Source organism: Penicillium vulpinum (genome assembly GCF_028829585.1).
Source record: "Penicillium vulpinum strain IBT 29486 chromosome Unknown utg000001l_segment0_segment0, whole genome shotgun sequence".
NCBI classification, from domain to species: Eukaryota; Fungi; Ascomycota; class Eurotiomycetes; order Eurotiales; family Aspergillaceae; genus Penicillium; species Penicillium vulpinum.
In genome coordinates, this window is record NW_026643241.1 from 855,614 (window position 1) to 866,421 (window position 10,808).

General features: G+C 46.5%; 6 protein-coding genes across 6 annotated transcripts; 4 read left to right on the top strand and 2 right to left on the bottom strand.

Annotated features, from left to right (window-relative positions):
- Positions 1–217: 217 nt before the first annotated feature.
- Positions 218–1,484, top strand: N7479_000319 (UDP-glucose:hexose-1-phosphate uridylyltransferase; the record flags this gene model as incomplete). The annotated part of the gene is made up of 3 exons (XM_057248017.1): positions 218–315; positions 372–556; positions 613–1,484. The coding sequence occupies 3 exons, from the start codon at positions 218–220 to the stop codon at positions 1,482–1,484; spliced, it is 1,155 nt and encodes a 384-aa protein (XP_057112449.1).
- A 263-nt stretch (positions 1,485–1,747) lies between these two features.
- Positions 1,748–2,272, bottom strand: N7479_000320 (Erg28 family protein; the record flags this gene model as incomplete). The annotated part of the gene is made up of 2 exons (XM_057248018.1): positions 1,748–2,092; positions 2,207–2,272. 2 exons carry the CDS (start codon positions 2,270–2,272, stop codon positions 1,748–1,750), a joined length of 411 nt encoding a protein of 136 aa, XP_057112450.1.
- A 191-nt stretch (positions 2,273–2,463) lies between these two features.
- On the top strand, positions 2,464–3,565 carry N7479_000321 (ketoreductase; the record flags this gene model as incomplete). The annotated part of the gene is made up of 2 exons (XM_057248019.1): positions 2,464–2,637; positions 2,702–3,565. 2 exons carry the CDS (start codon positions 2,464–2,466, stop codon positions 3,563–3,565), a joined length of 1,038 nt encoding a protein of 345 aa, XP_057112451.1.
- Positions 3,566–4,001: 436 nt separating this feature from the next.
- Positions 4,002–4,748, top strand: N7479_000322 (Flavoprotein; the record flags this gene model as incomplete). Its single annotated transcript, XM_057248020.1, has 1 exon — positions 4,002–4,748. One exon carries the CDS (start codon positions 4,002–4,004, stop codon positions 4,746–4,748), a length of 747 nt encoding a protein of 248 aa, XP_057112452.1.
- Positions 4,749–6,256: 1,508 nt separating this feature from the next.
- N7479_000323 (Hsp70 family protein) lies at positions 6,257–8,720 on the bottom strand (the record flags this gene model as incomplete). The annotated part of the gene is made up of 10 exons (XM_057248021.1): positions 6,257–6,465; positions 6,542–6,677; positions 6,735–6,930; positions 6,990–7,096; positions 7,140–7,522; positions 7,576–7,645; positions 7,698–7,742; positions 7,814–8,394; positions 8,475–8,559; positions 8,706–8,720. The coding sequence occupies 10 exons, from the start codon at positions 8,718–8,720 to the stop codon at positions 6,257–6,259; spliced, it is 1,827 nt and encodes a 608-aa protein (XP_057112453.1).
- Positions 8,721–9,632: 912 nt separating this feature from the next.
- Positions 9,633–10,572, top strand: N7479_000324 (uncharacterized protein; the record flags this gene model as incomplete). Its single annotated transcript, XM_057248022.1, has 3 exons — positions 9,633–9,945; positions 9,986–10,160; positions 10,200–10,572. The coding sequence occupies 3 exons, from the start codon at positions 9,633–9,635 to the stop codon at positions 10,570–10,572; spliced, it is 861 nt and encodes a 286-aa protein (XP_057112454.1).
- Between the last annotated feature and the right edge of the window lie 236 nt (positions 10,573–10,808).

The window sequence follows — 10,808 nt, forward strand, 5'->3', positions numbered from 1 at the left end:
AGCCTACAGATTTACCACATTAGGCGAGATCCGCTTGTTTCTGGAGTACTTGACCTCGCTTAACAGCTGTAACCTGACACATTCCTACTCCGGAGACCCCGCGCCCTTCCCCACCGGAAGTCATCCCTCGATCTTTTAACTATTTTCATTTGACTTTCTTTTTCTTCTTCTATTCTCACTAAGGCATTATACCCTGTGATTATTCCAATACATAGCAATGGAGAACGTACTCGATGACATCTCCCACCGGAGATATAACCCCCTCCGTGGCTCCTCCATCTTGGTTTCTCCTCACCGAACCAAGCGTCCCTGGCAGTGAGTATTGCGATAAAACGACATTGCGCGACAAACATGCTGATCGTACAATTTAGAGGAGCGCAGGAGAGCCCCTCCAAGACTACTCTGCCTGACTACGACCCTAAATGCTACCTCTGCCCCAGAAACGAGCGTGCCCAGGGCGACACCAACCCCGATTATAAGACCACTTTCGTTTTTGTGAACGACTACAGCGCGGTGAAGGAAGAGCAAGCGGCCTATGAGCCCACGAACCAGGATGGTACGTCCAACCGCCCAGCGCATCCGCGCCATTTGTACCAAGCTCACAAACCGCAGAACTCGAATCGCGATTCCTCAAGGCCGAGCCCGTAACCGGCAAGTGCTACGTGCTCACATTCTCATCCGCTCACAACCTTACCCTCGCCGACCTGCCACCTAGCGAGATTGTGCCCGTGATCGACGCCTGGACAGAGATCTACACCGCACACCTGTCCCCGAACTCGCCGCTAGCGAAGAAAGCACCCGCAACAACACTCCCACCCTCCTCCTCCTCAACAAGCGCCATCAAGCCAAAGGATCAGTACCGATACATGCAGATCTTCGAGAACAAGGGCGCGGCAATGGGATGCTCTAACCCTCACCCACACGGCCAGGTCTGGACGACGAGCTCGATGCCAGGAGAGCCCGCTGCCGAGATGGAGCAGCTGACCAAGTACCGCAAGCAACACGGCGGCAGCCACCTGCTGGAGGACTATGCGGCGCTCGAGAGCCGCAAGCAGGAGCGCGTTGTGTTTGAGAACGACGCGTTCCTGGTTGTGTGCCCGTGGTGGGCGACGTGGCCGTTTGAGACGATGATTGTTAGCCGTACGCACAAGCGCGCGCTGGTGGATTTGTCCGAGGCTGAGAAGCTGCTGCTTGCTGAGGCTATCGCTGAGACTACCCGTCGCTATGACAACCTCTTCGAGACGCACTTCCCTTACAGCATGGGTATTCACCAGGCTCCACTTGATGGTACCGAGGAGGAGATTGAGGCTTCTTACCTGCACCTGCACTTCTACCCCCCTCTGCTGCGAAGCGCTACCGTGCGCAAATTCTTGGTCGGTTATGAGCTTATGGCCGAGCCCCAGCGCGATATCACTCCTGAGCAAGCTGCTGCTAAGCTGCGGGCTTGCGGTGGTGAGTTGTACAGGAACAAGATCGAGTCCTGAAGTGTCGGAAGTGAAAAAAAAAAAAATGAAAAAGTAGTGATCATGCCTGGAGGTTTATACCAGAGTTGAAGACATTTTGTCTCATAGTATACATATATATTATTTCCCCACAAAAGCTTTTGCGCCGAAGCATAAGTTATACATAGTCGTGGTCCAACACTAACATGCAAAGCTCAGTTCCTCCATAGCTATCCGTTCCATGTATTGCATTGCGTTGAATCATCCCTCGAAACCAGACAATTCCCTCTTCTATAATCAGGGCCTTAACCCAAGTACGCTGCACGCTGGGTGAACATCCAAGCCAGCGAACCCGACGCAACAATCAAAGGATTCAAGAATCGGCCCTTGAGCGATGCATTACCCAAGAAGAGCTCGCCAACGAAGTGCGACAGCGCAATGCCGTACGTCCACATACCAAGGTTGTATGCGACAGGGTTTGTGATGTTGTAAGCGGCAGTAAGGCGAATGACTGCAGAGAGGAAAGTCCAGGTTCCGAAGACGCGGCCGGAGAGCGGGCTTGCGGGGACCGTGCCATTACTGTAGAGCATGGAAGTATAGTTTGGCGAAATGTAGGCTTGCACACTGTTAAGAGCAGAGACGACCGATACCTGTATAAAGTGGTAAATGGTTAGTCAGATTGAAGAATGGAGGCATTGGTAGCTAGGGGTTTGGAGTGGTAGTGGTAATGAATGGGATTGGGGATGGATAGGGGTAGAACATACGAAGAAAAGCCATCTGGTCAGAAGGCCTCCTTCAGACTCGGGGAGATAAGCGATTAATTGGTCCATTTTCGAACGAATTCTTTTTGCTCTGTTTTGGTTTGAAGGGAGGTGGTTTGTTTTTTGTTGACTTGGGGAGAGACCGAGGATGTTTAGAGTCTTGGCGTTGATCTTCTCCCAACAAGCCTCGCGTTGGTTTGCTCACCTTTTTTTTCCCCTCCTCGTGTCAATTTCTTTTCATTCACATTACGTTGCTCATTATGGATTTCTCAAAGCATATTGAGTGTCTCTCCAAATGGCCAGCCCACATTACCCCGGGGCTACCTACTTATGGAGCGCTGTTCCTCCTGGGAACTGGTGGCTTGGTCATTGCCTACAAGGTCTGGACGTTCGTGCGGGTGCTTCTCAGCCTGTTCGTGCTTCCGGGTAAACCGGTATGAAACTCGACCCTGACGTCCTCAATCTAAGAGTATTAAGCTGACTTGAGTAATTAAATAGCTTCGCTCCTTCGGTCCCCCCGGTAGCTGGGCCGTGGTAACAGGCGCCTCAGACGGCCTGGGCAAGGAATTCGCGCTGCAGTTGGCAAAGTCGAAATTCAACATCGTCCTCGTATCGCGAACCGCTTCGAAGCTAGCAACACTATCGGAGGATATCAGCAAGCAATTCCCGCAGGTGCAGACCAAGGTTCTCGCAATGGATTTCGCACGCAACGCCGACGCCGACTACCAGGCGCTGAGCGAACTGATCTCCGATTTGGACGTGTCCGTGCTAGTCAACAACGTCGGCCTGAGCCACTCGATCCCCGTTCCATTTGCGCAGACCCCCGCCGCAGAGATGGCCGATATCGTGACCATCAACTGCACCGGCACGCTGCGCGTCACTCAGCTCGTCGTTCCGGGCATGATGCAGCGTCGCCGCGGTCTGATTCTGACCATGGGATCATTTGGTGGTCTCCTGCCTACCCCTTTCCTTGCCACTTACTCCGGCAGCAAGGCTTTCCTCCAGCACTGGTCTACTGCTCTTGGCGGCGAGCTCGCCCCCTACGGCATTGATGTGGAACTTGTCCAAGCCTACCTGATTACCTCTGCCATGTCCAAGATCCGTCGTGCCTCGGCTACTATCCCTACCCCCCGCGCCTTCGTTCGCTCTGTTCTGTCGAAGATTGGTCGTAGTGGTGGCTCGCCTACCTACGCTTACAGCTCGTCGCCTTACTGGAGTCATGGCATCATGGCTTGGTTCTTGACTACTGTTGCTGGTACTATGGGTAAGCTTGTTCTCGGACAGAACAAGTCTATGCACGAGAGCATTCGGAAGCGTGCTCTCCGCAAGGCTGAGCGTGAAAATGCCAAGAAGAGCACTTGATTGCTTGATTGATGGCTGTTGTGGAGTACAGGAGCATAACATGAGTTGTGCTTTGCATCTCCAGTGAGATTTATATATTATTCGACATGCATAATGAATTCGAATTAGTGTAAGCTAAAAAAATGACAATTATCGTAGTAATGGGAATATCATAAATACCTACATAAATCTTATCTTTTGCTATGCCAAGTAGTCTGTCCTTGAAAAATACAAGATGCCAACCTCCGTCATCAACACCCTGCGATCGATCTTATATAGAAAACCGAGACTTTCCAATATTGAGTCGTGGAAATCTGATCTTATCGATAAGCTCTTATCGCCCCCCGTCTCTCAAGCACCGTAGACTGATCTCATGTATTATGCACAGCAACTAGCTCGAAATTACACATACCAATGAACCCAAGTTCACGCATTCGAGAACTTGATATCCAAAGACATGTCTCAAACAACGCACACCAGCAGTGGCGTTGGTGACGCCTCAAACAAAAGTTCCATATCAAAGACATCAATCTGCGACAACCGCATTCACCTCCTCCTTGCCGCAACAGGCTCAGTCGCGACTATCAAAATATCCAATATCATCAACGCCCTCTCCCCTCATACCAAGAAGCTCTCAATAAGAGTAATCCTCACCACAAAAGCCAAGCAATTCCTAGCCGGCCAGTCCGCCGAACAGCCCACCGTCTCGTCCCTCATTTCCCTCCCTGGCGTTGAAGCCGTCTATGACGATGACGCAGAGTGGGGACCAGAGCCCTGGCGCCGCGGTGTTGATATTTTGCACATCTCCCTCCGACGCTGGGCAGATATCCTTGTCATTGCCCCTCTTTCCGCAAACACCCTTGCCAAGCTCGCCAACGGACTAAGCGATAACCTGTTGACGTCTGTATGTCGGGCGTGGGATACCGATGGCCAGGTTGACGGGAAAAGAAAACGGATTGTGGTTGCACCGGCAATGAATACGGCTATGTGGCGGCATCCAGTGACGGCACAGCATATCCGCGTTCTGGAGGAGGAATGGGGCATTAGGAAAGATGAGGATACAAGACAAGAGACGGGATGGTTTGAGGTTCTACAACCACAGTCGTCGAAAGTGTTGGCTTGTGGGGATGTGGGGAGCGGTGCTATGTTGGAATGGACCGAGATAGTCAAAGTCATTGAGGCTAGGTTAGGACTAAGTGATTAGAATTTATCCTGGAGTAGTTAGGATCTGTAATTGCGCATTGCTCTAGGATTCTAGTTTCTAGTTTACCACATCCTGCTCCAGGTCACGTACTCACGGCCGGTTTGGTGCCGCCAACTCGTTTTTTCTGGACCGTTCTAGTGTCTTTATTGGAAGGTGAAAACTTGAAGATTGTCGTCTAAGATAGACTGTTTTAGGTCATCACAAGATATCTTTATATTCAGCATTAGAGTAAATTACATAGAAAATCCGACGCTTCACTCTCGTACGAGGGAAACAACCTTGATTGGTGGCATACCAAGATAACCACCATCTATGATTTCTGCTCCTCACAGAGCAATGTATCAAAGCAATTTTTTCAATTTTTCCAGATCACATGTTGCGCATCTTAACATACGTTGCGGTACTCGTCTCGAATTTTGTGCAAGGCTTCTTGATCACTTTCCCCCCTTAAAGCCAATTCAATCCACTGTGCGAATTTCACTTGCGTCGGCTTTACAATATGATGCAAAGAGCCCAGCCCCCTCTCACAATCAGGTGAGAGAACCAATTCCGAGAGCTAAGCCATGTATTGACTTTCACACTGGTTATTTTAAAAGGGTAGTTGCGGTTCATAAGCTGTCACATGGCCATTGAAACTGTCTAATGCATTTCGAAATCCTCTCACCATAGCTATGGGTATAATATAACCTACCACGCTGGCTCGAGGAGGGACGCTAATCCATGCCCCCCATTTTGAATACAGTATTCTTTCAACCAGTTAGACAAATTAGATACAGAAAAGGCTATGGGCCACATACTCATAATTGACTGGTAGTATTAATATTACGAGGCAAACAAATAAGGAGGTGAGTATTCATTCGCGTCCATTCTCGAGCTGTCGTGGTAGGGTACTGAATATGTAGTTGACATAGTGGGCACTCTAATGGAGAGCAACAGTTATATGCGGTGCAATTGCCATTCAAAGTCTATTCTATGAACTACTATTAATCCAAATCATCTCCGTTTTCAGAAAGGCACATTTACCCATAATGATCTTCAAGTGATACCACCAAAAGTCAGGCGGGGACAAGCAATTGAAAACTCTGTCAAGGACCATGAATTGTATGATCTAGATCCAAATGTATCACGTGGCCCGTATACAGCCAGAAGACTTGCTCAAAATTGATTATTACTTCTCTAACTAGAGTTATCTCTCTCCTTTCCTAGTAGTATACTCGTTCAGCTTCGTGAATTCTTTAGCCTAGGCCAAGCACTGGTATTGTGATATTGGGCATCAAGCGCCGAAATCGGTGCTGTCATTAATCTGAGAAGAGCATGGCATAGGAAGGCGGATATCTAGGTGCATGGTGCAATATGAGAATGAGGATGAATTGTTGAAGAGGTAAGGATGAGGACGAAGATAAATAAATCAAATTGGATCAAGCAGTAAATTCACGTTCTATAAACCAGGCAGTCCCTCCAGTTGCAAGATAAACACCAACGCAGCCTCAGAAATTTGTATGCTACTATCAATAATGAGGCATAGCCAGGTCTTTTCGTCCAATTTCCCTGTTCAGGGCAAATGCGATGAGATGCATCATCCTATCGGTCGCTGAAAGAGAGACCCGAATTGAAAGCTCCAAGTAATAGACCGTCTGTCCGGTGATGGTTTGGTGAGGAAATCGAGTAAGGTCAAGGCCATTAAAGTGACATGTAATATAATCGATGCAATGGGCGTCTATGTTCAATATTTCTCAGCATTCCCAATTCCTCACTTGAGACGATAAGCGGAAAATTGTGACCGCAAGACTTACCGGAGTTCTCAAAGTGTTGTGGTGCAACTTCGAGATTGGACTCATAAATCTCCACGGCCTTGGTGAGGAGATCCTGCTCCCGATGAAGTAAATGTGTTGTATGAGATTTCTGAAATTGCTTCGGGTATCTCTGATCCTTTTTTGGATTATGAGTTAGATTATGCAAGGTAGCGGATATTCATATACGACGCACCTTGTGTAAGATCCATTGGGGAAGCAAATTCACCGGTAGTGTGCTATTTTCGGCAATAAGCCTCTGCCACTTGTTCTGAACGGAGAAATGGAAAGGCTGAAGCGATGCCAAACCATAATTTCGCCAGAACTTGTAGCTTGGGGGCACGTAGCCCCGAAGAACTTGAAGTGCTGCACCATGAACAATTGCCTGTCCCCTACGATATAAAAGTTAAATTTATCCCCAAGCTTGTATCTAAATAGATATTTCGCTCACGGGTTTTGAGGAACAAGCACGGAAATGTTGCCGATACGATTCAGTGCATGCTGTATCCTTCCTTGCAGATAGGGCGAGGCGCTGAATCCGCCGACCAAGACAAATTTCTATACAAGAAAGATGATAATCTTAGTTTAACATAAAACATACGAAGTAAGAATAATCAGGGCTCACATTAATGACATCCCGCGCACATTCTTCCTTTGCAGCTATGATCTGAGACAAAATCAGGGCGTAGATCTTGCTGAGAACAGGCTCATATAAGCCTCGGACATCTTGAACTTGAAGAACAATACGTCTTGTTCTTTCGTTGGAAAATGCGAGATGTGTTTCGGGAAAATCGAGGTTCAAATCAAAGCCCCAGGATTGTGCTACCTCACCATTGGATGCTCTTTTGATATCTTCAAATTTGTTCATGGCAAGACTCCCTGGTTGGATCTGGCTCATGGGTAGATGATTGAATGCTCCATCAAGTCGACGAGATAGTAGTTCATAGAATCGACTGTCAATGGCAATTACGCCGCATTTGGCTCCTATTTCGTATTAGTATCCAGAGATGTGGGTTGTATATTGCTCTATATCATACCCATAGCAGTGGTGATCGGCTCAAACGAGGTTTTTGGATAAACATCAGTGACATAGTATGTTGTAGTATCCTGGTCACAATATGAGATTATGAAGTGCCAATGGTGTAGGAGGTTATCTCACCACTGTACCACCTCCACAGTCACAAATTAGAGCTCCATCATGACACTAAGGACCCAGTGAATAAATTATCTAGCTAAAATAACTCACCACACCGAGTTTGGGATTTTTTGACTTACCTGAAGATTGAAACTTCTGTCATCAAAAACAGCAAGAGCTGCAGCCTCGGGTTCCGTTGTGGTAAATATCTGATGTAGAGGGCTTGATCCGAAGCCTGCTCTGTGGATTGCTTCACGCATTAGGACCTGTGTCTCTTTAGACCATATAGCTGGGATCATGAACCAGAAATCAACCGACACTCCGCTTAGATTCCTTCCGTGACTGCGAAGAAGCTTTGTTACCTCAGATTCGTTGTCGGTGATATGTGCATAGATCTGAGAAAGATAATCTGCTACTGCATCTACCGCTTTCTTTGGGTCGGGAAGCTTCAGGATATCAGAACCAGTGACCATCTCCAGGAGTTCATCGTCAAGCTTGCTATGCTGGATATTCCTATCCAATAACAGCTTTGTCCAGCCATATGATTGCATTCCTGGCTTAAATTCAAAGCCCCAGAGAGGTGGTCTTTCATTTTGCGTGTATGAAATTAGGGACGGCGTGCTGGTCTGGTTATCAACACCTGGAGGCCAACACTGCATGAGACTGATACTTCCGCTGTCTTCTTGGCCACTTGCACGGTTCGTGATAACATAGGCAACCCCTATTTTGGCAGAGCAAAAGTCGAGTTGTTAGTATAAGGGAATTAAATTATTTATTGAAGGAAGACACTGGCTTTCTTACCTGTGAAGGTGGTACCATAGTCCACAGCCACAACAAGCTTGTAGCAATTCTCAGCTTCTGTGCTGCCTGATGATTGAGATTTATTCTGTTTGTATAAATTTGATTCACAGTTCGACTCAGATCCGCGATGATATATAATTCACGAATCCCTCATTTTATCCCTGATGAGCTAATGTTAATGACTTTTATGGCTCTGTCTCGTCTCTGTTTTAGTATTCTTTTCAACATGACCGCCATGTCTTTCATTGCGCAATCTTGAGCTACACTAAATTTGGTGGTAAGCACAACCCCTTAATTCTAACATTGACTAGAAGACACGTTATTTTTTCTCCTCATTCTTAGCCTCCAGTTTTGTTCCAACTTTCAAATATCACGTGGGTATTCGTAGAATTATCCTAGTTCCAAAAAAGGAAGCAATCTGTCCGGCTATCTCGTGTAGATATTATGGTCTCTCCTGGTTCTTTACTCCTAGTTTTATCTAATTCTAAAATATAGGTTCGTCTTTGTCTCGAATGTAGCTGTTCGTGAGATTGCTACTAGTTCGAAAAAGGAATAAAGAAATGTGCCAGCTAGGGCCTAGTGTAGATATTATGGTCCCTAAATTCTTCGCCCCTAGTTTCAAACCATGGATTTTCTTTGTCTCTCATATTAGTATCACATATGTATTTGAATCACTTTCAAAGAATTCTAAAGAAGAGTAAAGGAATATGTCTAGAATTCCTCATTTGTGAAATTCGGACTGTTCCGAAAGCGACAAAGAAATGGGCGAGCATGTTTCTCCACAAAATCTAGACATAAATCGGCACATTGCAGTGCTGTTTTGAAATTCACACATCTTCTTCCTCTTATATCTTCCCTTCTCTCTAGCTATATCTATTTCCTGCCATGCCGACTACTAAGTCAAACAAGAAACACAAATCTAAGGTGAGTAGTTTCCCTTTTGGTACGATATGTTTAGTCTGACATGCTTGAAAAGGGGAATCCGCCACCTGTGGAAGACCAGCCGAAAAAAAAGAAAGATGTCTGTTGACGAAGCCAATGACCGTTATGAGTTTCCCAAATATAGTGCTGAAACCTTCTTTGAGGAAATTCAGGAGATGAGAAACATGATCAATGCGGGGATGATGACTTGGTCCGGGCCAAAAAATCAAACGCGAGATGAGATTGGGGCTTTTTTTCATCTCACATGTCCAATCGTTCGCGACTAAATATGCGAGGTCTGAGCCTGAGGATGTAGAAAACCTCTCCGAAAGCCAGAAACAGACCATCATCAACAGTTTCGGGGTAAACTGCGTGCAAGAGAAATGGGATTTCCTCATAAAACTCCTTCCAGATCTAATCCGTGAGAAGATCCTCCAGGTATTTCTGGAATCTTTGATTTTCCAAGAGATTTTTCGCAGGTTTTTCATGAATCCTTGGTGGTACATGGATGGGAAAATGCATCCGTCAGACAAAGGAGATGATAAGTTCGGTGAACGACTAGAGAATCTATATATGAGATTCTTTCACAGTATGTATACCACAACTTTCCGCTCAAAGATATGTTTTATTGACCACGCTCATTGCTATAGCAAACCCACTCATGGCGGGACTATGGAGATCTGAAACCAACCGCCTTGCAAACGCGACGCATTTCCAGCAGGCACCGAAAATAGAACTTGGAACTTACCATCGGGACCGCCGCCAGTCTTTTATCGCATAATTTGTGGATGAAACTCTCTCCAGTGAGCCTATCAAGTGGCTGCTTAAAGAGACATCAAGCGAAGAGGAGATTGAAACGCGGTATGCACAACTTCACGAACTCTACAAGATGGCAGTGGAATGCGCCGCAGAAATGGGAAATATACGAGGCAACATCAGTCTCCAAAGTTTGGCGGTGCTGCCTCAGACCTTCAACGCGAGCGCAGGTGACAGGGTCTTGGCACATGAATACCACTGCTTACGAAATAATAGCCCTAAACTGGATGATCGTCGGATATTGTTTTTTGTTTACCCAGGGATAGTCCGCAGACATATTTCTGCTCTGGAACGACATAACATTGAATACAGCATCCCAGCATATGTTGTGGTCTCTTCCCCAGGGGAAAAGGCGCCATAAATGTTCTAGATGGATTTAGATTGTCATTCAACTTTCTATATTTGTTTTGTGTTCGATTTCGGACTCTTATCTCTCTCTCTCTCTCTCTCTCTCTCTCTCTCCAGTTATCCACATTATCGCTGCACCACAAACCTCATTGGCGACTGTCTAGTAAGCATAGCCAGTACAAACCTTCGATATCTCATTCTAGAAGCAGCTTATTTGTTGCCTGAATTAGGTCTTGTATCACAAAAACA